This window comes from Protomyctophum parallelum (genome assembly GCF_964188405.1).
Source record: "Protomyctophum parallelum genome assembly, chromosome: 23".
Lineage (NCBI taxonomy): Eukaryota > Metazoa > Chordata > Actinopteri > Myctophiformes > Myctophidae > Protomyctophum > Protomyctophum parallelum.
The window spans coordinates 12,260,300-12,287,579 of NC_139715.1; the positions used below are offsets into that span (position 1 = coordinate 12,260,300).

The 27,280-nt window shown below is 43.5% G+C and overlaps 1 protein-coding gene across 1 annotated transcript in view; it reads right to left on the bottom strand.

Moving 5' to 3' along the window:
- LOC310854421 (gamma-aminobutyric acid receptor subunit beta-3-like) overlaps positions 1-27,280 on the bottom strand; it is a gene marked incomplete at both ends in the record, with an annotated part of 123,562 nt that overhangs the window by 36,074 nt on the left and 60,208 nt on the right. The window contains 2 exons of the mRNA XM_083759060.1: positions 114-196; positions 2,877-3,097. Coding sequence (XP_083615186.1) covers positions 114-196; positions 2,877-3,097 — 304 coding nt within the window. The remainder of the gene's footprint in view (positions 1-113; positions 197-2,876; positions 3,098-27,280) is intronic.

Sequence of the window (27,280 nt, forward strand, 5' to 3'; positions counted from 1 at the left end):
TACATTATTTATGGTATATTGGTGGATGGATATATGGGCGCACAGCAGCGCCGCACACACGTCACACACACACACACAGGCCCTAAAGGCATTAGAGAGCCCTCTCTACTCACAGCTTTCAATCTCCAGAGTGCAGTTCTGCTCGTCCAGGGGATACCTGCGGAGGTCCATCATGCACGCTGCGGTCGTGGTGATCCTGAGAGAAGGGAGACAACGGGGGCATTACGGTTGATGTATGGAGGGGAAGTGGGGGGGTGGGGGTTCATTTTCCTTGTGGTAAGGGATGAAAGAAGTTGGGAGGATCAATCAATTATATACTGTGTGTGTGTGTGTGTGTGTGTGTGTGTGTGTGTGTGTGTGTGTGTGTGTGTGTGTGTGTGTGTGTGTGTGTATATATACATACACATGTATGTAGCAATGTGGTTCAGAGCCTCTGCCTGATGGCCTCAAAAGTCTAATATAATATTATATATATATATATATATATATATATATATATATATATATATATATATATATATATATATATATATATATATATTTAGACCTGAGGCCGATCCTACAAATGCCTTCTAAATCAGTTGTTCTCAAACTTTGTTGTGTTGTCCCCAAATTCATATATTTGGATCCTCATCTGAAAATGTCTTTTGCCAGGGACCCCCGAGACTTGCTTTAAGAATGTCGAATAGGAGATGTATACAAGCTTGCAGCGCGTCACTTCGTCCGTGCTGCGAGCTTACATCTGCTAGCCCATTCTGAACGGGCACCCATTTTGGTGTTAGCATCATGTTATGCTTTAGCTATTGAAAAATAGCAGATCTACAAGCTCATATCGCGCCACCGAGTGGCGCGATACGAGCTTGTAGGTCTGCTATTTTTGAATAATCGAAGAACGACTGACATTTTTAGAATCTGATCTCAGGTCAGAATGGGTTAATCAGACCAGTGTGTGTCCAGTGGAAACCTCGTATGAATCTGATCTCAGGTCAGAATGGGCTAGTATATCTGCTATATATATTTTTTTAATATCGTTGCTGTCGGGAGGAAACCTCATAACACCCTTTACGTCTGTGTGTTGTTTAGAAAATGTTGAACCAATGGAAAGTAGTAAAAAGTGCTCCACCACCTCTCTCCCTCTCATGGAAGTAATTGACAATATTATATAAAGTTACAACACCGACTTTGATGAGGCAGTATTGCTTTGTTTTTCAAAATATAAGGTTTTCTTAATTTCCTGGAAAATGAACATATTGGAGTTATGAGGTTTCCTCCCGACAGCAGAGATATAAAATCTAAAATGACACATAGATAAGTTCTCTGTTTTAATAGGTTAAGCAGGAAGCTGGGGAATACTACACTACTACAATAATACACTACATTAAAAACAGGAAGGCCTTTCAGATGCCATTAACGTGGTAAAGCATTACGGTGATGCCATTTAACTTGCATCTGTATCACCTTTGGGGCAGAGACTAAATGCTCCATTAGTCTCCACTCCGAGATCTGAAGGATATCCGATTTCTGGAGATGAGGCTATTGGCCTTGTAACATGACACTCTTTCCCCAATGCAGGTAAAGGTGAAATGCAGGCCGCGTAATAACTTAAGTTCCTTCTCCACGTTTAGTATTATGAATCCGAAAAAACTGCATGGAGGAGAAAAAAATATCTAACTTCTGTAAACTAGATAACTTTGCAATGGCGTGCACATGACATTTAGAGGGGCATGGTGCTCAAGTGAAAAAAGGGCACCTTGTGCAGTGCGTGGAACCGGCCGGTTGTCTTAACAGTGTGAGATTTATAGATTTTTGGGGCCTAAATAATATATCAGAATCTTTTTTATCAAGAATTAATCAATGTCACCATGGTCCACTAAACTGTAGTGTACACTTGTCCAGAGGGAAAAGGGCAGGGGTTGCTCTAGCACACCCCCTAGTGTCTATCTGTGCACGCCACTGTAGCTTTGTTTTCTCATATTGCTCAGCTCTCCCTGATGCGTGGTTATGTAATAATTCACATCACTGTCATATATATGTTATCTTCCTTTTAAATTCTTCTTCTGATCTCCCATGTGCGTTACGCCCACTTGCTATAGTCAGACCAAAGGGAAGGCCTATACGCGACCTCTCGCGGTATAGATCTTTTACTGCGCCGCGTTGCGCAAAGAAACAAGCCTACTGTATGCAATGAATGCACAGCCTTTTTCTTCACGTGCATGCACGACTGCATGCAGCCTTCTCACACATAGCGCACGCACGCGCACGCACCGCAAACACACGGGGGTTTTGCTGTGCAATCTAATAATTCATAGCGACTATATCCATATTCATGGTTCATGCTTACTCGTCTGAACCGTCCTGACTCGAACATCAATGGAGATTCAAAACAAGGTCACCATGAAACGAGAATCAAACCACTGCTGCCAGCTATACTGGTGTATATACTGTAGTTACAGTATATGCTGCACACATCATGAATTCATCTTCTGTGGTGCTGGTATGGTATACACTCTGCACTAGTGTTGATTTCGTCGACTTAAAACTGAGACGAAAAATGTTCGTCGACTACCTTTTTTCACTGACGAAAACTAAATGGAAAAAACGAAATAAAAACTAAGCTATGATGTCTAAAACTAAGACTAAATACGTATACGGACAATTTCGTCAACAAATAAAAACTAGACTAAAATGTTAGGAAGGGACTAGTGGACGAGATCCAGTAAGTCAACTAAAATCTTATGACATTTAGGGCTCCATTTTCGTTTTAAAGTTGGTATTTTGGTCACCTTAATTAAGAGTTAAAAGGAATATTCGAATGTTATTTTGGGCCAATTCTGGCAGCACTAATAGATGGAGCCCATTCATAGACTCATGCACACCTGAGGCCGTAGAGGACCGTGCCGTCCGGATGCAGCCGGATCATGCGGTTCTTGACGGTGACGCCGTGGACGAAGGACTTCTTGTCGTTGAGGAAGTAGGTGTCGGGCACCCAGAGCTGGTCGGCCACCCGGTTGTCCAGCGTCAGGTTGAGGGGGATGCCGACGTACGCCAGACGCTTGTCCCTCCAGTACTGCTGGAAGTACATGGTCAACGTGTAGTCCTAGAGAGAGAGAGAGAGAGAGAGAGAGAGTGTTATGTAGTCCTCTGCAGTGTTGATTTCGTCGACTAAAACTAAGGCGTAAAATGTTCGTCGACTACCTTTTTTCACTGACGAAATCAAAACTAAGCTATATGATGACTAAGACTAAATATACTGACAAACAAATAAAAACTAGACTAAAATGTTAGGAAGGGACTAGTGGTCTAGCGCTGCGAGCTTGTAGATCAGAAAGTGTGAAAACAGTCATTACGACGGCATCAAGGCCCACCAAAATAAATTTTAGTCGACTAAATCAACTGTCGATTTAGTCGACTAAAACTAGTTTAACACTAAAACATTCCAGGTGACTAAAATGTGACCAAAACTTAATGGAAACTATTGAAGAGACTATGACTAAAACTAAAACAGTAGATCCTCTCCAAGGAACCATGACACTCGCTTGGAAAGGAGCCAGCTTAGGTTGTTCTGCACATTCTACCCAGTATGAGGATGCAGAGTCGTTTCAGAGAAAATAGGGGGTTTTGTGGGGCCGTAAACAACGAAGACAATGGGTGCGTGCGTGCACACCCAAACAGGTCAGTCGGCGCTGAGCAAGGTGTTGCCTAGCAATCAAAAATAGATTTTAGCGATCCCGCCGGGAAAAGCGACCCATAGTTCAATTGAAAACATTATTTTTAACATTATTTATAAAAGGCTTTCGGGGATGGAATTCATGAAGTGGGTGGTGTGAAACTTTTACCAGTCAATAATTATACCAAATTGAACTTTTGTTTTATTGGAAAAAGTTGCACGGTATAACTTTAGGCTTCATTTCTATTTTCCAATATCAAATATTTGACTCATCGACCTATTTTGTCTCTCTTTTTGTGTGCAGGCCAACTGTTTCACACATGCAGCGCAGCCACCATTATGTGAATAACTGTTGCTCTCAATTCCTGGTATATAGTGTTCGTAGCGCTCCCCGTGGCACTGACTCGCAACAAGGCCCCAGTAGAGACACCACGTGTGCTCAACATATTACATCTATCCAGTCACGTTTTCAGCAAAGACTTCATGTAATCCGCAAGTTAAGATCATTATCTGTTGCTCCTCATCTTCTTTTATTACTGTACAAAAGCATTATCCAACCTATTCTGTTGTACTGTTCCGCATGTTTTTACATCATACTACCCATGCCTAACAGAAACAAACTTTTCAGTATTACCCGTATTGCTTCCAAGATTATCGGACTTCCCACACCAACACTTTCTGATATGAACAATAATGCCATCACACGGCTAGCACTCTCAATATCACGTGACACTGATCATCCCCTGTATCGCTTCTTCAACCTCATGCCATCAGGACAAAGATACAGAACCTTACCCTGGAAAAAGGTTTGTTTCAGTAGGAGTTTTGTCCCCTCAGCCATCGCGGCATTAAACAAACTGCCCCGCCGATAGGATGGTTTCTGTACACAGTGGGGAACTCATGTTTTTGTATATTGTCTTGGGGTAATGTTTTTCTGTATACTATGTGCTGCTTTTGTTGTTGGTGTTGAACAGACGTGTGAAGATGAATATCCTTCGGGACAATAAAGATTATTATTATTATCACACGACTCATAACAAGCCGAGAGGGTCACATGCACTCTGACAAACTGGTCGTCTTACATGTACGGCAAGAGTTCAGGCCGCGACTGCCAAAAGGTTAACTCCCTGACGCAAATGGAATCGTGGCATTGTAACGGAGAGGTCCTCCCGTTGCTTGATACTTTGCACAAACATGTCAATTGTAACCTTTTATTTATTGGTTGATTAATTGCATGGCATAATGAGCACTCTGGTATTTGCATATGCACGGCGTCATTTGCACATTGTGTAGTTTGCACAGTAAAGAAATACATTCATGATTTTATCGTTGATTACATTTAATTTGACCTTTTTAAGTTGTTCCCTGGCTACTTGATTTACTAATGAATTCCACCTGTGGAGACAGAATGTTTGGCGATAATCTGGCAAGTGCAATATGTGTAATGTTAATGTTAATCTTAACATGTACCATGTTGGACTGTTCTCAGTGTGAGCACATGTGGTGCGGTGAGGTGTCAAGGCGCGGCAAAGATCCGCTCGTGGCAGGCGTCTGGTTTTTAAACAGCTAGTGGATGGAAATGAAGCTCCACCCACGCCTCCCATGCTACAGTGTGGATGCAGTGTGTCACTGCATCCACACTGTAGCGTCACCAAGATACCAAAAGCCGCGAGCGGCAGGCGTCGACTCTTCCTGGTTTTTAGACAGCTGGTGGATGGATGAAGCTCGCACGCGGCTTCCACTTTCCACGGGGGGCAAGTGTCACTGGTTTTCTGCCCGATGCGGCATTTCCATCCACCAGCTGTGTAAAAACCAGGAAGAGACGCCTGCCGCGAGCAGATCTTTGCCACGCCTTGGTGCCTGTATGTGCTTACACTGTCTGTTTGCAGTGGGCTGGACTAAGTCAGAATGGCAAAATGCCTCATTCCCACAGGCATTATCAAAACAGACCCTGGAACAGTTTATTAAATAGAACAGACCCCAGTCCACCCCCTGCATAACAAGACAAGTAAGGGACTGAAATTGAATCTAGAGAATCAAGAATCAAATGGTAATTTATTTGCCACTCATTCATAGAGGCACAAGCAGCGAAAATGTCAGAATGTAGTCTTATGTAGACGTACTGTATAAGTCATGGATTCATCTCTCAACACCTGTCAACACACAGAAGCCCCTGGGAGGAAGTGGACTAAGACAGGGGAGGAGCCAAACCAAGTTCCTGTTTCTACACCAAAGAAAAGCAGGTACGGGGGTGACCCAAGTGGCAAAAACAAAGGGAATTTGTTTTGTCTTTTTCTTTTACAGAATGTGTTCCCAAATTGTAGATATAGATTATAGGCCTAGAAATAGATAATTTGTGACCAGATATAATTGAGAGCCTGGCCTGCATGTCATCGTGCAACCTCCAGCTTTTCGCCCGAGGAGAAAAACTGAATTTATTTATCTTTTATCGTAAATGAGTTAATAGCACATGCAGGCAGACTCTTCACATACTATAGAGCGCGTCTGAAATAAATGTCAGAGCTGAAATCGACGATGTAAATATGAAATGAATGCTTAAACATGTAGCTATAGGTGTAATGTTTGAGACCACAGAAGTGAACCTTTCAAGCCTGTTTTCTCAACTCGCTGTTTTCTGCAAGACATTACTCTATAAGCCACCTCTCCAAAACTGGTGGGTCAAACTGAACAAACAATATGTCAATTTGAAGCCACTGTATACGATTCCGTGCTTTCACATGACATGAAAAAAAAGGAAAATAAATAATAATCCAATGACCGGCCATTCACGCCCCGCGGGTCACATTTCATCCAAACTTGCATCCGTTTTCCTCATCCGCCCCGTTTTCTTCTCTTTTTTCACACACACCATGCCGCTAGCTGAATAGAGTGCAAGCCAACTGATTCACACAGCACAGCCAAATAATGTGAGGAACTGTTGCTCTCACTTCCTGGTGTAGCGTGAACCACACAGTGCTGTGGCACTGGGCCTGTGCTGACTCACCCAGCCCCACAGAGACAAAGTGCTGGGAAATTTGCTCCCTTATTTACACATTACCCTCCTTTCCAGTAAAGCCTATATCTTCCAGACATTGCGGGCTCTGTGCATACACGCCATTTTGGAAAGAACTTAATTGGGCCCCTTCCCTATACTTCCTTCACAGGTACTGTACTGCTGATACTAATGAAGGCTCTGTTCCATTCTGGTCAAACAGAGTCAGGGTGCTGCTATTGTGCGTGGTGGCTCACTCGACGTGTTCTTGAGTGGGTTCCAAATGGTACGGGTTTGTAAATCTGAGTGTACAAATGGAACCAAATGTAAGGGTCCATTTGATTCCATTTGTACACTCTCAGAGTTATGGCGGTCCTTGAAATTCAAAGGTTTTGAGAACCACTGCACACTAAATGGAACAGAGCCTTAATTAGTATCATCAGCATGTTGGCTCACTGGAAACACTGCCACACCGGTGGGTCTCAAAGTATTCTCGAGTGGGTTACAAATGGCCCATTGCAGGGCTCTGAGAGTGTACAAATGGAACCTATACTTGACCCGTAAGGGTCCATTAGCTTCCATTTGTACACTCGAGTCTTCGAGTTATGGGGGGTCCTTGAAATTAAACAGTTTGAGAACCACGTAGGCCTACTGCACACTAAATGGAACAGAACCTTATTAATTAGTATCATCGGTAAAACCCGTGAAGGAAGTGCAGTAGGAAGTATGAAGAGTTATTCTGTGTGCATATATAGCCCATTGTTACAGTAGTGGGGTAAAAATAATAATATTATTTGCCCCTGAGGTTTGCGTGGTGTAAAAGTGTAAAGCTTCGGTTCTCAGAGTGGGGTCCGGAGACACCCAGGAAAAAGGTTTATATAGCGTCACAATAATTTATATCCATGCTTTATATGTTGGATATTCTAAAAAAAAAGGAATAGCACATATACAAGCTCATGAGCGAGCTTGTACATCTGCTATTTTTGAAAATATTTACAAAAACGTTTACAATATTTTGGATAATTTGTATTCCTTTTTCTTTCTTTTTTACACAAATCTTCTCTTCATGGGGTCCCTGGCACAAAACATGACACTGATATAAAGGATCCAAAAAAATGGACATAACTATATGTAAAATAAAAAACTATACCCCAAAATGATATCCAAGTAAAGAACTTGAGTAAGGTAAACTTTATTGTCCACAAGGGACCCCAGCTACAGCCACACAACATTACACAATTGCACACATGATGTGGATAATCTAGCCTCACACAGTTACTGCTGTTTCAGAGCCTCGTTCAGCATCTTAGTTGATGCTGGTACAAACGATTTTTTAAATCTGATGTACTTCCACTTTGGTTCTTTGTACCTTCTCCCAGAGGGCAGAAGTACAAACTCGCCATTTAAAACATGGGTAACATCACTGACATTTCTTTTGAGCCTAGCCTGCTCATATAAAGACTGCAGAGAGGGGAGTTGTCTTACAACGTCAACTAAGGAGTAAATGTCCTTAGTTTACATTCCACCCCTGGAAATCGTATATGACACACAGCCATGGCAACCGGGAGGTGAACTCGGTCGATTCTCGCGTGAAATTGATGTGAAGTGAAAGTGAAAGTGAGCACAGCGACACCGCAGAGAGCAGAGTTTAGTACTCTCCGCCGCGCTCGTGTTGTAGGCCTATAGAAAATCTAATCTAACCCCCAGACGACAGCAACTAGATGTGACAACCAACGAGACAGTCACGCGCAGACAGTGGGGGGGAAAAGTACTCACATTTCTTACTTAAAAGCTGCAATGTAGAAATTCTCTGTAAAAGTCTGGAATTCAAAGTTTACTTGAGTAAATATTGGTATCAAAATGTACTTAAAAGTACCAAAAGTACATGATGCAGAATAGCCGTTCTTTTAAATCGGCTATTTTCAAATGGGCGGAAATAATAATCTAAATCTACAAAGTAACTATAGTAACAATGTGTAAAATCTGGCGTTCGGCCATGCATCAAGCCCCGCCAAAATACTTTTTTGCAGACAAAATCAACTGTAGATATAGTCGACGAAAGTCTTATGACACTTAACGACTATATATGAGTAAAGCTAAATATAAATTGGCTGTCAAAATTATCTCTGGTAGGCAGGCACGTGCACACATAGACATCAAAGGGGGCTTGAGCCCCTGCCCTTTTACTTGTCTTTTCATTGTGTAAAAGAAACTGCCCTCTCCAGAGTCGGACCACAAATGCAGCATGGTGAAAATAACGCAAGTGCCCCCTTTCTCCATGCCAGCAGCAGGAGAGAATTGCCTCTTTTCAAACTCTCCTGAACTTTCTCCTCCGTGTAGAAATCCATGTCGTACGCCCGCCTCTTCAGTAGGTAAAGAGTGCTGTGTTTTCGCGCCCCGAAAATAGCTGATCTACAAGCTCTCGACGCTTCGCAGCACGATGTGTCGAGAGCGTGTAGATCAGCTATTTCCGATATTTTTGGTCAAAAGTGCCCTTTTTTAGGGAATTTCAGCCAGCTGCCTCATATGACATTCTCTGCACGTCCCTGCTGGTAGGGTAGGGTATTCAGTAGTCAGTAGGGTGGGGTATACAGTAGTAGTGAAGGGGAACAGTCAAACCGCAAGTGAATGAATCGCAGGGCCTTCCTTCCACACCACATAATCCACTTACCCCAAATAACAGTCCCACTGCCATCCCTCTCTCTTTATCTGTCTCGCTCATTGACACTCTCTCTCTCTCTCTCTCTCTCTCTCTCTCTCTCTTGGTCTGACTGTGTGCTGACCTATCCGCACGCACGCACACACAGCCCTCTCTTCCCCTTCCTTCCTCTCTCTCTCTCTCTCTCTCTCTCTCTCTCTCTCTCTCTCCGGGGGGCAAGCCATGATCCCCCCCCCCTCCTCCTCCTCCTCCTCTCTTCCCACTGTGGCGTAGAGCTGGAAGCGGACCAGGCGAGGCTGTCACTGGCGGTGGCACACACAGATGACTGTTGACGCCGGCGGTTTTTCTTCCCTCTTTTTTCACACTTACTGTAGGCTTTTCACACTTAGGCCAATGAAACCCGGGGTTAACAAGGAAAATGGCCACCGAGACGAGATGTCCGAGCACAGACATGCACACCCCGAAACGTTCGTTCGCCGCCTGTTGATGTCGTTGCGTAACTATATAAACCGCGTTGTGTTTGTCCTCATCGCGCGCCTCTCGGGGCATGCGATGCACATTGCTTATATACGAGAGTGAAATGGCTTTTTGAGGGCGGCACTTTTCCCCCCCCCCACACACAAAAGTGTGTGCTGGAAACAAGACATTTACCCTGTGTGGATGTGGGATTTGACCTTGTGATTCTCCTCAGCATTGGCTGCGTGCACTGATTGTCTAGAGTAGATAATTGTAGCCACTCGTAAGCCTGCACATGCAAGGACGTGCACACATAGACATCAAAGGGGGCTTCAGCCCCTGCCCTTTTACCCGTCTGTAAAACAACTGCCCTCTCCAGACCACGAATGCAGCATTTACTACATGGTGAAAGAAATACAAAATGCCACCCCTTTCCAGGCCATGCCGGAAGGCAGCATTCAGGATAATTGCTTTTCTTCCGAAGTCTCCTGAACTTGAACGCAGTATTTTGCGTTGAACAAATTTGAGACTACGTGTCCCGCACCGGACTGTTGGGATTCGAACCACGGAGAAAACCGTTTCCCGCACGCTGAGTGTTAACTGGGGACAGGGAGGAACTCCTTATATGGTCAGCACACTCTATAGTATGGAGGATTATCACAACAACATTCCCTGATGAAGGCTTAACCGCCGAAACGTTGGATTCATTTTTGTCTTACCTTCCTGTCCTAATAAAATATTGGCTCTCTGGCTATTGGCGTGTTTACAATAATAAAAATAAAGAATATATAATCAAACATACATTCTCCACAATTACATTTTCCAAAGGCATGTATTTATTTACCATGACCATGAAGCAGGGAGAAAACATAATATCCACCGGCAATACTAAATAAATGAACAGAGGCATGCCCCCCACATACCCCAAACAAATCCAAAAACTGATATATATTTAATCTATAGCTCCATCTCTAGGTTAGGCTAGGTTCACTATTTCATATTAATTCACCTTAATCCCCCTCCAATAACAGCACGCATGCGCGTGACGGACGCTGCTCTCTGCTCTGCATCTACAAGTCAAATGTATTATTGATCCACAGTCCACTCAACAAAAGGCTCATGTGGCGTGGCTCTCTCTCATCTCCCAGATTAGATAAGTATACCTCAAACCACAGAAGCTATCAGCACAAATGCATGCAACACGCGCCAGGCGGCCATTTACATAAAAAAAAATTGTGAGCTCAAAATTCCCCGCACATTAATTTCTTCAATTAGCATTTGAAGGCCATGCGATATGAACCTCCCCCAGAGCCAGGGTCAGTATATTTGATGAATATTTAATTTAGTGCCGGAGGCTAACTTGAAGACGCTCTTCTCTTGAAGTCTCCCGGGCCAAGCTCAAGCACGGTCTTTCTTCTCAGTCCTTGCCACGCATACATATCAGCCAGGCATGCATTGTCGTGCGTTGACACTAAAACCCTATAGGCTATCTATGCGTCTTCAACCCGGGGGTCCTGTGAGTTATTAAGGCTGGGGGGGGGTTACATTAACCACCTAGCATCCCTATTCTGAGGAGAACATTAGTCGACATAGAGCACCGAAAAGATGCCACCGAAGTCTGACGTCAATATCGGTAGAGGGCACAAATCCACGGGTTCATGTACTTTTTATTTGCATTATAATCCCCATATAGGGGGATTTTAGATCGCCTCATGTCATCCCGGCCGTTACACTCATATGGATATGAAGAATCAACTGACTGAGAGAAAATGTTATTGTTACTGCTACTGAATTAGTGACATTTTCGCTAGAAGCAGACTGTCTCATATATGGGTCACTGACGGTCGTAAACCATACAGAGACACCTCCCTGACAATAACGCAGAGACAGCTTGTTTATTTTTGGACCACAATGCTTATATGAAACGATTTTAAGATGAGCCCATGTTATTCTCCATAGAGAAATTACTTCCGTGAACCAGGGGAATCGAGGGGGTGAGAGAGAGTGACGTCAGGACTTCGGTGCTCTATTAGCAGATCTACAAGAACACAACGCCTTGCAGCAACGAGGTTTGGTGTAGGTCAGGGCTGGGAAACTTTGACGATGGCGAGGGCCAATATATTTCTACACTCAGTCCAGAGGGCCACAGTGCATATTACTGTCGTAGCAAAAATTGCCGATCTACAAGCTCAAAACGCATCGCATTGTGACGCGTTTTGAGCTTGTAGATCAGCAATTTTCTGCTATATTTGAATAATTTTTTCCTATTTTTGAATTGGAATCCTGAAAAGTCACCTTTTTATTGAATTTCAAATGCATTTAGTTATAGTTATGTTAACTTTATGAACTGTTGAAACAATCTGATGAAACAATCGCAGACCAAGTACAGAAGAGCCAAAGGTCATGAAGTTTACCTGTACACACGAACATGAATCCAACACATTAAAGGAGAATTCCATGCTAGAAGGCTTTCTTACCTTTATTTGTAGTTGATACGTCCCCAACAAAGAGGTCCAGGTGTTATTTTGTGCAAAAGTGCATTATTGGCTATTTCCCCTAATATAAGCCCTCAATGTGGGTTTTGCTAATTCGCTTATTTCCATCGAAATAAGTATAGTAAAGTATGTGCTGCTTGACTTGACTTGACTTAGCACAACACCCCATATCCCCATTCAATTCAATGCAATTCATTGAGGGCTTATGGTAGGGTAGGGGAATTAGCCAATAATGCGCTTTTGCACAAAATAACACCTGGACCTCTTTGGTGGGGACGTAACAACTACAAATAAAGGTAAGAAAGCCTTCTAGTATGGAATTCTCCTTCAATAGAAAAGATAATGTGCAAATAAACACAAAACATTAATTTACACAAACAAGTCTATTAACTATATGAAATCTTTATAAAAATAGGTTTAATCTGCAAAACAATGGGGGGGGGGGGGGGGTCCCTGCTTCATCTCTTCTCTGCTGGGGGGGGGGGGGGGTCCCTGCTTCATCTCTTCTCTGCTGAAAAACCTTGAAGACCCCTATAATTCGTTGAGGGGTCCCCCAGGGCTCTGTAATAGGTTCACTGTGTGAAGACTAGACCGACTACTTTTTCACAGTGGTGAAAAAAGTACTGTACATTGTGCAGATTGTCCCAGTTCAAGTCTTCGAATGTAGAAACATCTTTTGAAAATAGCAGACGTACAAGCTCACAATGCTCAAGCTCAAATGTATGTTTTGTAATAATAATAATCAAATCTATCTAATCAATCTAAGTAGGCTAACTAGTAACTAGAGTTCTCAAATAAATGTAGTGGAGTAAAAGTACAGTATTTGGAGTAGAAGTAAAAAGTATTGGAAATACTCAAGTAAAGTGCAAACACTCAAGTAAAGTACAAATACCTCAAAATTATACTCGGTTCATTTCCACCACTTCAATAGCTAAAGTATAACATAATGCTAAAAACACCAAAAGGGGTTCCCGTCCTGAATGGATCTACAATCCACAAAAATCCATGCAATGAACACACTGACATACAGTGAATAACTACATTCCACCAGGAGGAGGAGGCTGCATGCAGGGGAGATGCAGGGTTTGAGGGAGTTTGATATGATATGATATGATATGATATAGTACTTTATTGTCAGTTCACACTGAAATTTGTCTTGCGACCCAGCAGCCAAGTATGCAGAAGAACACGTATAGGCCTACACACATTTGACATAACACAAAGAACAAGACAATTTACATTGTCTGTACATGTACATTTACAGTACATAAAGACATGAAGACAAGAGCACTATCCACCGCTTAGATTACCCCGTGGCTACTACAACTCCTGATTAAGCCTCAAGGTCGACTGGTGGACAAAGGACCTCTTTAGTCTGACCTTATTGTATGCTGGTACACCATATCTCCTTCCTGAAGGCAGCAACCTATATTCTCCGTACAACACATGCTTAGATCACTGACAAGCTGACAGAAGAGGTGCCGTGACCTACAGTATGCAGAGCGCGTCAAGTGATGAGTGAGCTTTCTGGGCAGTAACCCCTTTTGATGTTGTAAGCATTATGTTCTACTTTAGCTATTGAAAAATAGCAGATATACAAGCTCATAGCGCGGCACCGAGTGCCGCCCTACGAGCTTGTAGGTCTGCTATTTGTTTTTCATCCTGAAAATGTGGCGCAAATCTTTCAATATATTCTTTCAGAGCAAAGCGTTTTTTAACTCAAATCTTTGCTTCTGGGGAGGTTCCAGGAACAACATATTTTCAGATGGGGGTCGGTGGCCAATTTTGGGGTCCTTGACATGAAATATTGAGCACCACTGATTTCAGAAAACTGTCAGGATTTAGGACCCTTAGGCTTGAAGGCGTATGTGTTGGCTTGTTAATAGTGAATGAGATGGTGGGTGACTGATGTCGGGCAGATGCAAATATACAGTCTACCATTCATTGTCAATAGAACAGCGACGTGATGCTACGAAGCAAATCCGACGTTTGTAGCTGCTGCGAAAGAGGAGGCCAAAACAATCTGGCATGGTACCGTCGTCAACCCATTAAAACCAGGGAAAGCATCTGTGTCATGGTTTTAGTGATGGCCGTTCAAAAATAGCACATGTACGTACAAGCTCACGGCACCACGATGCAACCTTGTAGATCGATCTGCCAGTTTTTGAAAAGTTCTCATAGAGAATCTTTGAACGTTGAACAATATACGTGAAAAAATTTAAAGCGAACATTTTTAACTCAAATCTTCCTTCGATAAGGAAATATCTTGAGATGGGGGTCGGCGGCCAAACACATCAATTTTGGGGGTCCTTGACATGAAAATGTTTGAGAACCATTGATGTAGTAGCCTCGGAAACCCAGATGTTTTTATTTCCAGGGAGAGAAAAAAAAGTCTGGGGCCGAGTCCACTTCAATTCGGCATAGAGTAGCACAAACGTCGCGCACTCTCTGCTGATTTCTGATCGTCTGCACCTTTGTTAAATTGACGCAGACACGCACACACGTACACAACTACACACACACACACACACACACACACACACACACACACACACACCTCTCTCTCTCTGTCGCTCTAATTATTTAGTCTCATGTCCTTGTGCTATCCAAATTTCATGATATAGGCTATGTTCAACTATACATTGTGGTCACCGTGCTTATTTGATTTAGGTTAAGTAAGTCAATTGTCTAGTCTCTCTGTCTGGCAGAAGTCTGCAGGTCTGAAAGCAATCACTCAGTCAAGTACTCTGCATTGTTCATTACTCCTGTGAAGCTTCTCTCAGGTGTGAATCAAAACACACGTAGGCGCCAATTTACATGCCTTTTGTTTAGGTTCAGATCCTGGGTCACACCTAAAGATTTTAGCATGCTAGAAGATGAACAATGGATAGTGATTTACCTTCCAGGGAGCGGCCAAGCTCAATGTGTATCGTGACTCTGTATATAATGTCTGTAAATACAATGTTAAGTTAGTCTGGCTTCAAGGCTTGGCAGGCTGACCCACGGTCAGTCTGCTCCGCGGCTCCCTCATGGGCGCGGGAAGCTCTCTGCTGTTTTTTGGTCTTTGTCTGCAATAAATACAACTCTGATGCATCTTCAACTCATCTCTGCCTGCGTGTTTCTTCATCCGATCGTCTGACACTTTGGCAAGGGTTTTCACTAGGCTACAGTGGCCTGCAGTTTGCTATTTAGAATAGAGAAACTCATTCAGCCTTTTTGTCTCTATTTAGTTTAATGTGGTTAGTGTGGTGGGTTAAAATTTACCACATCCTGCAGCTGTGTCTATAGTTTCTCCCAGCTGCCTATGCATAGGTGAGTTCCAGTCTACTAGCAACATACTGAAAACTGTCAGGATTTAGAAGACATTTGTAGAATCGGCCTCAGGGTCTTAATGTGTGGCAGAAAGGGAGAGAGCGGGTGACCTTGGACATTACTGGAGCCCACGGCCCCCCCCAAGGTCAAAGTACCCCCCCCCACCCCTCCCCCCAAGGTCAAAGTACCGACTAACGAGGGAGGCCGGGGGTCTGACACGACTCTAATTATTAAAGCGATATATCATCCCACGTTACGATTATGATCCAATCTCGTTGGTCTCGTTGCCGCTGCAGTGCCTGCTCGGCATAATTTATCATAATTTTCCCCTCTCGAGAACGGTTTGCAGTCATTAATTGAAAACCGCATGTATTTAGCGTTTTTTTTTTGTTTAAGATTTTCCCCAAAGGTAGTGTGGCGCACAGTGAAAAAGGAAAGTGTGATAATTAACGTGGTTCCCCGAGTCTTTCTCCTTCTTCCTGCATGCTGATTTTCCCACCGGACCAAAAAACATATTCATATTTATTTATGTGAAAGGACAATTATTATTCTGCTAATTCTGATACACCGATACACTACAGATAAGCATCGACCACACATTATCAAACGCCACAGACGATCAAATGCCACACACACACACACACACACACACACACTATATATATATATTAGAGACACTGTATCGGTATCGGGAAAAGTATCGGCATTGACCCTTATTTGTCATATCGGGTCGTATTGGCATCGGCCAGTCTAACCACCGATCCGACACAGGGGTCAGGGGTTGACACTATGGCAGGTAAATACAATGTTGCGGCATGTGGAGTTTGCTTTGGAGTTGCCCAAACTGCAAGTGCACATATGAGTGAGGAGTCTGTTATGAACACAACACGAGATACATATAGCTAGATAGCTATAAACACGAGTCCACGACACGAGATCACAACACTGGTATCGGTATCGGGATAACGCAGAAATTGTGGGATCGGATCGGGAACGAAAAAAGTGTATCGGGACATCCCTCATATATATAAAACCCTAACATTGTACAATAACGTTTGGCAGACCCTTGAAGCCAGGGGGATACACTACTAAACAGTTTTGGGTGCTTCCCAGGGGGGCAGTCAGCCAGATATTTCGTGAAGCCTCATTTGAAATCGGTAGTTCATATAATGGCCTGTTGTGGCGCTGGGCTGGACCCAAAAAGCCCCATAGCTCCATAGAGGCCCATGTATTTTGGCCCAACTTCACCTAGACTGTATTACCTTAAAGATGGAGTGCCACAATTTTTGTATTTTTCCAGCTTTTCATGTGTCTATGGGGTGACAGTACTTCATTAGACACCCTGGAGTCGTTTTTATGTCCAATGGTGTAATAACTTTGTATTTAGGGTTTCTTCCTGGAGGCTGAACCCTTGACGGTCAAACGGGCCAATGAAGTAAACACGGATAGTGTGACGTAAAAATATTGCACGCACACACGCACCTCCCCCTCTATACAACGACAACCTCTGTGGGCGGAGCTGCCTGCCACATACACACGTGTGAACTGAACACAGCCAGTTTGCTTTTGCTGCTCTGTGTCTAACAGTCATTTCACACATTACCAGTTCACAGCAGAACAGACTGTTTTTCGTTAGATTGGAAGCAAGTAAATGTTCACGTCGGGTCCTCAGGATTAATCAAGGAAAACCACAACAAACCAGTCTTATAGCCTACCTGCTCTGCTGTATAGTTGCTCATGCTCTTCTCAAGGAGTAGGTTGTTTCTTTTATAATCACAGTGGTCGGGCTTTGATACAGAGTGTAATGTCACAGTGTGCATTCTTGTTGGCTGTTGTAGTCAATATGTATGTAGGTCCTAATACTTATACGAGGCTGTAAAGTCAAGAATTAGAAGTATGTTGTGTCGCGCTGAAAGTCATGTTGCCATGTCTGGCTATTACAAGCGACTTGGGCTTGTTTTCATATAAGTAACTTTCAGGGGAGATGTGGTTGACTTGACCAATGGTTCATGTGAAGGACCCTCAGATTAATATGTTGTTAAAAGGATTGGTGTTGTTGAAACGTTTTCATAAATATTCACAGCAATTTCTGTGACCTATTTTTGTGGACCTGGCCGCTTGTTTCTTTAAATCTGGCGACTTTTGCTGAAACTCAATGCAGTCAGATAAAGGACAGTTTTAATGCCAGGGTGCTTAGCTGGAGGAAATCAATAGCCTACAATATATTGTAGGCTAAATTATCTATCAAACTAATTGTTTCTGCTGTTAAACTATGATCGAATTGGATGATGAGCTGAGCTGATTGCGACAATAGGGTCAATATAATTGGAGGAAATAAATAAATGATTATAAAAAATCAGAAAAAACAGATCTGATCTGATCTGGTATGGTTGCGTGGTATTATTATGCCTATAAATGGATGGTGGCAGTATAAGTGCACATTGGTGCCTATACGATATCTCAGAAATTTGGGAAGTGTTCACTTCTAACATTCACAAAAACATGAGTTTTTGTTACATTACAGACACCAATTTGCCATTTTGTAAACAAAAGGGCAGAGCCATGGGCTGTCCTTTTATAAGGAGGGGGAGGGACTAGGACAAGTGGGTGGTCTTAAAGGAGGAGGTGGAGGGACTGGATTAGGTGGGTGGTGCTATGGTTAAACTCACGCATACCTAATGAACTGGTGGGTGTGTCCACATAAAAGCATCATTTTAACAAATACTGTACACTTTTTTGAAAAAATTATACCTCATATACACCTAAATACACCTGATGATCATGTTTAAGTGTGGAAAAAAATCACGGCACTCCATCTTTAATAAACATGGTCATGAATACTTTCTTCTTCCAGTCACTAGTTTAAAGTCTCATTTCTAATGTCATAATATTCTTTTTGGAAAATTATGGTCCCATTAATTAAAAAAATGACCATAAAGAAAAAAAAACATCGCGTATGTTCTGAGGGGCGTGGCTACCGTTACAGTCTATGATCGGGATTCCCCTCCCACTCGAGTCAAAATAAAAACCAACGGAGAAGAAGGGGGGAAGTCCCGCCTCGTTGTCTGGGCAGCCAATGGCCAGCTGGTCCAAAACGGAGCCAGCCAATGGCCAGCTGGTACCAAACGGATCTAGAAAGATGGCGACTTACATCAGGAACTACCATATTATTACAGGCTTCATTTTACGTTCATGTTAGACCCGGCGAACGCTTTGTCCATATTTTTTACAGTCTATGGTGCTTCCACTATAGCAGTACAATATACAGTACAAACATTTATCACATTAAAAAAATATAAAAATAAATAAACAAGCAAATAACACATATGCATGCAGTCTCAATCCCCGATGATGACTGACCACCACCGTGGGATTGGTCACAGCATGTGGGAGATTTAATTGGCGGCATTAGGAAGAAAGTGATTGCAGTGGAATGGTGAAGAGCCTCCCTCGGAGCCAATCAATCCAAATGACCCGCAGCTGTGTGGCAGTGCATCATCTTGACCCCATCAAGCTGCTTGACAAGTAACCAGTCACCACCACGCCATCTCTCTCTCTCTCTCTCTCTCTCTCTCTCTCTCTCCCCCCCTGCTGTCTGTCTCTCTTTCTTGACCATGCCATGACCCCCTCCACTGATCCATGTGTCTGTCTTCTCTGCATGCAGCTTCTTGCCTTCCCTCTCCGTCCAATTTCCACGGCAGCTTCTATCGCTCTCCTCTCCTCTCCTCTCCTCTCCTCTCCTCTCCTCTCCTCTCCTCTCCTCTCCTCTCCTCTCCTCTCCTCTCCTCCGTCCCGAATGGGTTAATGTACTTACCAGTACAATTTTGAGCTATTTGTAGGCCTATACTTTACTTAAGTATTTCCAATACTTTTCTTCTACTCCACTGCATCTTGGATGCAAATATTGTACTTTTACTCCACTAGTTACTTTGTAGATTTTGATTATTATTACACTTAAATCATACACCTCAGCCCATACATTTCGACCCATTGAAAACAGCCGATCTACTGGTTATTTTGGTACTTGTACTCAACTAAGTTTTGAATTCCGGCCATCGAAGTTGTAATTAGGGATGTCCCGATCAAGTTTATTTTTGCTCCCGGACCGATTCCGATCACTTGATTTTGAGCATCTGCCGACACAGATTTGTCCCGATTTATATTTTGATAGAACATATATATCGCTATAGTACAATATCCAAAATCACAGACACTGTCCAGTCTAATGTCATGATATGGATATAATATTGATACTATAGGGATGTCCCGATCACGTCTCTTTTGCTCCCGATCAGATTCCGATCACTTGAAAATGACGTGATCGGCCCCCCGATTTCCGACCACGTGACGACCTACTTGTAATGGAGTATTTCTATATTGCAGTATTGATAGTACCCCCCCCCCCCCCCCCCACACACCACCACTGCTCGGGTCCTGTAAATGTCCCGCGGCAACGTACCAGCGGGTGACGAGTTATACAGTATAGGATCATAACACACCTGGAGGAGGGAGGGAGGGAGGGAGGGAGGGAGGGAGGGAGGGAGGGGGCATAAATGATTCACATCAACCGTGTCGACCATGGGCTCCGCATAGGCTCGCTGTGCAAACACCCAGCCCGGCGCTGGTTCTCATCAATCTTGCATGTGGACAATCAAAATGAATTCCTGATGAGGGGATATATAGGCTCACGCTGGTCCCGGCGCGCTGCACCACCGCGTGTCCTCTCACTGGGCTGCGGGACTTGTTTATACGTTTTTATTTTGTTATATATATTCATATTTAAGCAATTGAAACCTGAGACCGGATTCTACAATTAGTTTTTTAAGTTTCTACAAGTTTTCTTTAAGTTTTCTTTACCTAAAAAAACTATATGTTCCTATACTGTATGTCAGTGGTGCTCAAACAATATTTCATGTCTAGGACCCCAAAGATTATATGAAATTGACCCCCATCTGAAAATATGTTGTTCCAGGGAGACCCCCCAGAAACAGTAAAAGTAAAAAAAAAACGTGTGCGGTGAAAGAATATATATTCAAAGATTTGCATGCACACATTTCCACGATTTGGCAAAAATAGCAGATCTACAAGCTCGTAGCGTGGCACTCGGTGCAGTGCTACGAGCTTGTAGGTCTGCTATTTTTCGACAGCTATAAAGTTTAAAAGTGGTTCAAAGTTAAGGTCGACACAGATGTGTTCCAGGTCTCAATGGGTTAAGGGGGTGTTACTGTACAGGGAATTAATTATTGACCGCTTTTGCCTTTCGCACAATACAGTATATGCAAATTCCCGATGTACACAATTCTGGAAACACTGCAGCAGTCCATATGCGTTCTATATAATAATAATGCATTAATGCATCAAAACCTGAGAAGGCATCTGGGTCGTTTGCAATTTTTAGCATTATTCAAAAACAGCAGATGAGCTCACGCCGCGTCACTTTGTGCCCTCGCCGCAAGCTTGTACATCTGCTGTTTTCAGTGGTGGAAAGTAACTGTAAGTACTGTACTTAAGTGCAATTTTGAGGTAGTACTTGAGTATTTCATTCCTTCTTCAGCGATCCTAGACATGTTTTGCGCATGCGCACTGCCGTTCACTTCCTTGTTTATTAGTCCAATGATTAAATGGCAGAGGTTGGAAAAAGATTGCTCACTGCAAATACACTACATTTGCCTTAATCCAATATGCCATCATTGACAACCTATTATAAGGCTTTTTTTTTTTTTTTTGGGTAAGTGGCTATGGCCAAATTTAGTCCAAGGAGTGTTTTCCATGCAAAACGAATGCTTGTAATGGATTCAGAATCATGTAAACACCCTCGTTTGACATGTCACATGCTACTTAAAGCATAATGGAATTTAGAAAATATTGCCTTATAATAGGGTGGCATATTGTATTATGGCAAATTTAATAGAAGAGTTACGATATAGAGGGGGTAGAAACCGAGTGCTCCAGTGCTGTTCATGCAGCCTGAACTGAGCCAAGCTGGAGATGGAAATGCATTGTTTTCAACGAGGGCGGCGCAAACAAGAACTATTTTAAGCATGTGTGCAACAACATGACAACTGTTTTAAAGTATTGTACAGTAACAACTAAAGTCTCTTTAATGTTTATGTTGTACTATTAATACAAAACAATTTAAAATAAAGGGATTTAAGATCATTAAAGTCGGGCTGTCCTGAGTCCAATGCATTTCTGCCTACTTCCGGTCCAGGACTTGGCCCAGTTGGTTGTCCCCACGCTCAATAGAAGTCTATGTAGGAGAGCCGCCATTGGACTGAAGCCCCATGAAGTGAACACAGTTTCTGGCCGACTAAACTGTCTCCCTATATGTACTTTCATATCAATTGATGAAAATAAGCGGGTATTATTCTCTCTCATTGTCAGTGTGCATAATAATGGCATCGTACTGTACTGTACTGTACTGTACTGTACTGTACTGTACTGTACTGTACTGTACTGTACTGTACTGTACTGTACTGTACTGTACTGTACTGTACTGTACTGTACTGTACCACCACCTGCGGTGTTAACTCATTGAGACCTGAAACGCATCTGTGTCGCCGTAACTTTTAACCACTTTTAACCACACCATTATTTTAAACTTTAGCTGTTGAAAAATAGCAGATGTATACGAGCTTGTAGATGTGCTATTTTTTTCATGAAAATCATGAAAACGTGTGCAAATCTCTGAATAAGTATTCTTTCACATCAGACATTTTTAACTCAGATATTTGGTTCTGGGGGGGGGGGGGGGGGGGGGGCTGGAACAACATATTTTCAGATGGGGAGGGGGGGGCAGCTAATACAGAAACTTCTGGGGGTCCTTGAAATGAAAAGAGTTTGAGCACCAACTGATACGTTTTTTCAGAAAACCTGTCAGGATTTAGAAGACATCTGGTCTCGGGGTCTCAACGTGTTAACCTCCAGTATCTGCAGTAGGAAATGGCCTGCTAGCATGTTTGTCATGTAGCACATATGTTCTCTCTCTCTCGCTGGCATGCTGCCGTGGTTTACCATCAGCCAGCTATGGGTGCGTGTGTGTGTGTGTGCGTGCGTGCGTGTGTGTGTGTGTGTATGCATGCATGTGCGCGCGCGTGTGTGTGTGTGTGTGTGTGTGTGTGTCTTAGAAAGAGAGAGAAACACACGTTGTATTTTAAAGCGACAAATAGAATCGACTATTGCGTTAGACAAAGAATATACGCTAGAATTGAACAGAAGGTGCATGGATGGAAGAATGCCGTTATGACCTGGAAAATATTGTTGCTCGGGTCCAATCTCTGCGACGGTTTTCAAAACAAAACCTCCTCCCCCCCCCCCCCCCCCCCCCTTCTCCTTTCGTCTCTAATTCGCCCCAGTCCTCATAATAAACTGGTGCAAATCATATCAAAGCGGTCTCTGCGCACCAGTGGCAATGAAAAATAAATGATTACAGCCTTGTTAGTTAGTTTGGCATAAACTTGCGCACAATTTGCATTGCCGGGGTACACACAATGCATGGGGAGAGAACGCGTGGGGGGGGTGTTATGGGAGTGGGGGGGCTTCATCGATACAATGTGTGCTCACTGTGTACTGCCTGTGAACCCACGCCACCAAGCAATTTGAGTCACTTCAATGTAATTTCGGCGCTCCCCCCTCGGGACAGGCCCGTGGCCGTATAGCTCCCACACTGCGGTGTTGGTGGCAGGGAGGGGGGAGGAGAAGGGGGACGGGGGGACGGGGGGAATCCCTCTGTGAGAGGCCTTATCCGCACAGAATGGGTAAAAATAGCACAGCCCCTTATTGAGAGCAAATAGAGGGGAGGTGATTGAATCGAAGCAGGACTCCTCTCGTTCACTGCAAATCACGACAACAGTGTTTTTCCGCGGGGTGATATAGCACACTGCAATGTACTTGTGTTACTGGTTTAGACCTGAGGCTGATTCTAAAAGAATGTGCTTCTAAATCCTAACGGTTTTGTGAAAAACCTTTGTTTCTATGTCATTGGTGCTCAAACTTTTTCATGTTAAGGAAAACCCAGAATTATCTGAATTTGTCTGCGGACCCCCATCTGAAAATATGCTGTTTCAGGAACCCACCAGAAGCTAATATTTGACATAAAAACGTTCACTGTGAAAGAATATATGCGCCACAGTTTAATAAAATAAATAGCTGATCTACAAGCTCATAGCGCGGCACCGAGTGCCGCGCTATGAGCTTGCAGAGCTGCTATGTTTCAATAGCTAAAGTATAACAATGCTTAAAACGCCAAAAGGCGTTCCCGTCCTGAATGCGGGTTAAGAGTGTGAAAATGGTCCCTTAATTCCCGGTCTATTGACGCTCGGGAGTTTTGCGAAAGCCTTTTCCTATATACCGGCATCTAATCTTTTATGATGTATTGCCTAATAATGAGAAATGAGGGAGGAGAGAGATGGGGGTGCAATCGTTATTGTAGAAATCAAATAGAATTTCTCCTCTGGTATAGAGAAGCCTATAGTTATAGGTTATTAGATTTGTTTACTTGCCTCAGATGGGGATTGGAGTTTTTTCTCGTAAATGTAAATACATTTTTTGTTTCGTAAATCGTACAGCTGGGGCTCTCCAATCCAATGAATCACTTTTTTAATGGCATAACACACGGGGAAGCATGCACAATTATCAATCTGTTCATTCCTGCATTGTAGTAATGTAAGTCTATTTTTCTTTTTAATGCCATTTTTATATTGATTTATATTCATGAAAAGTAGAGGGATGCATGTATCACACACTTCGGCCTGTGGAATCGTTACAGTTGACCACATGAACCTTTTCGATAGCCATGCCGGAAACATTCTGCGAAAATAGCAAAATCTACAAGGCTGTTGGTGTGTAGACTAGAGGGGGGGAAAGGAAGGGGGCTTAGTACGGACCCCTGGGGGACCCCGTTGGTGTTAATGTAGTACTAGTGGTTAAAGGGACAACTTATAAAAAGCTTTTACGAGCCATAAGCTCCAAAATGTGCGCTTGAATTCCCCATGCAGGGTTGTGTCAAATAATAATCCACAAACTTGACTTATTATTATTATTATCGCACAATTTTGTAACCCATTTATTCACCTCGTGCCAATGCCTAATTTAACCTGGGAAGAGTCCACTTTTGGTCCGACTGTCATTAGAACGACAACCTACCTCAAACCCTAACCTATAACCATAACTGCAAAGCGCGGAGCAGCGCATGTTCGCCAACCTTCATTTTCGCATGTCGGTCCTATGGTGTGTCGGATAAGTGTGCGCAACCCGAACTGAACTCATGCTTCCTTCAGTGCATGAGGAGTGAGCAGGCCACTTCTTATCACCTGACAGAGGGGAGTTTCCCCCGGTAGGGCGTAGCTAGCGCGTGGAAGGAGCACGTTATTCCGACCAGTTGCTGACCAGGGGGAGGCAGTATATAGAGACCAGGATTACTGCATGTTTTTTGTGAGGGTATATCTACCCTAGGGGATACAGGGGAGAACATGCAAACACCACCACACAGAAACACCCTTTCTTAACCCCCACCTAGGGTATGGGCGCTGATGAGAGAACACGCTCCCAGCGTCCCCAGCGCGAATCGAACACAGGACCTTCTAGCTGTGAGGCGACAGCGCTATACAGCATATTATTAAAGCAAACATTTTTTTAACTCAAATCTTTGCTTCTGGGGGTCCCTGGAACAAAATATTTTGAGATGGGGGTCCTTGGCATGAACAAATGTGAGAACCACTGACATATAGCATTTAGAAGACATCAGATATACTCGAGGGGTTTCATACCATGCTCAAGGGCGCATATACTCAAGGGGTTATATGCTGCATTACTATGTGGGTGTATTCAGTGTGTGCAAGACCCACATGTGATTCGCTGATGTGGCAGTCAGCTGACCAATTTGGCAATTTAAGCTCACTAGACTGCATGCTCTTCCTGCCTCTGCATACATGGTTCCTGGTTGCTGTTAAGTGATGTTTGCTCCCACCACCACCCCAGCACCACCGGTGGGCTCTGTTATTTATGTTCCCCATGAGGGGGTTGTTTATATCTCCCTTCTCTTAATGTTTAATGATGGTGTTTGATTGTGCCGAGCAGGGAGAAAAATGTAGCAGAGCCAAAACGCCAAGATAAAATATCATATGCCCACTTGTATTCTCATACTATAATAAATATTGGTTAAATCTATCCGTGAGTTGTCTGACTGAAATAGAATGGGCCTCAGGTCTTAATGGGTTAAAAGCAGAGCACATATCAGAGAAAGCTGAGATGACAGAGGAGAAAAGGGTAGATAGATATACAGGTTCCAAGGGCCCTTTGTGTGGGAGGTCCCCGAGGGGCCATGTGTCCAGATACACGCAAGGGCAAGACCGAGATGAAACAGAAGATAGATAGGCAAAGACGCTGACGGCTTGCAAACACAATTAATTCCTGGAAAAGATGGGGAATGTGGTGCGTGGCGTGGCGTTTGTCTCCAGATGCTTTTGATTTGGACACGATAGCACAGAGTGGGAAGGTCACCCGAACGTGCCGTATTTATTGTCTCCACCAGGCCGAAGGCATGGGGAAAGAGTATGTTTTGCTGTGTGTGTGTGTGTGTGTGTGTGTGTGTGTGTGCATTAACCCGGTCGATGCCAAACTTTGCACACACACTTCCTGGATGCCACCGATCAACCTCTGCACCAAATTTTCCAGAACGACCTGTTATAGCGCCACCAGGAGGCCGACTTTTGTAAAACACACTTTTTATATTACTACTCCATATTTTGTCCAAAAATCCTGCAAATCGTTACACACTATCTCTATAGTCATGTGCTCAACACAGATCTGTCAGATATTTCATATTCCATCCTGATTGGCTAACATTGGCTTTCAAAGTTTACAGGATTGGCCCGTTTTGAACAAAAAGCCTCAAATCATGAACGCAGCGTGCAATTTACGTAAAATCTTTCACAGACGTTCCTACTAGGCTGAGGAATATATCGCACCCTTTTCACATTGGCCTGTTATAGCGCCACCAACAGGTGGACTTTTTGCTAAACACATTTTTGGAAAAAAAAATGCCTCAAATCCTCACAATTGCCATCAAAGGCATAGAAGAAGAAATGGCACCCTTTTCACATTGGCTTATTATAGCGCCACCAGGAGGCCACAACCTGACCTGCCCTGGTGGAGACCTGTGCCCCGAGGGGCACTTTATCTGTTTTTTACTAATGCACAGGATGGGACGTGACAAGACTGTCTCCATGTGTCAAGCATTCTATCAAGCTGTAAGTCCGTCTCCCTCTGTGTCCATGCAGCCTTTACTCGAATGCACGCACGATTACTGAATAACGACAAAAAGAACTGCGCCCAGCCCACTATTGAAGAGGCCCTGCAGCCCATCAATCTTCTCTATATAACCACTCCAGCCATAGCATCCCTGTTCTTCTCCTATAGAACCACTCCAGCTTCCAATCGCACTTGATTTCGATTCGGTGCAGGTGGGAATGCAATCCGCAGAAAATAAAGGAAATGAAGCAAACGATGTGGCGGGTGAGGAGCTGAACACAGTTGGAGACGGAGAAGGCATATTTTACGCAGCGCAAAGATGTCCCGTTACCGTGGATAGACGTGGTCGAATGAGGAGACTTTAGCCCTGATCGAAATGAGGACGGGTACATTAATCAATTGCTTAAGGAAACACATAAAAACACTGCAGTGTATAGCCTGCAGAATAT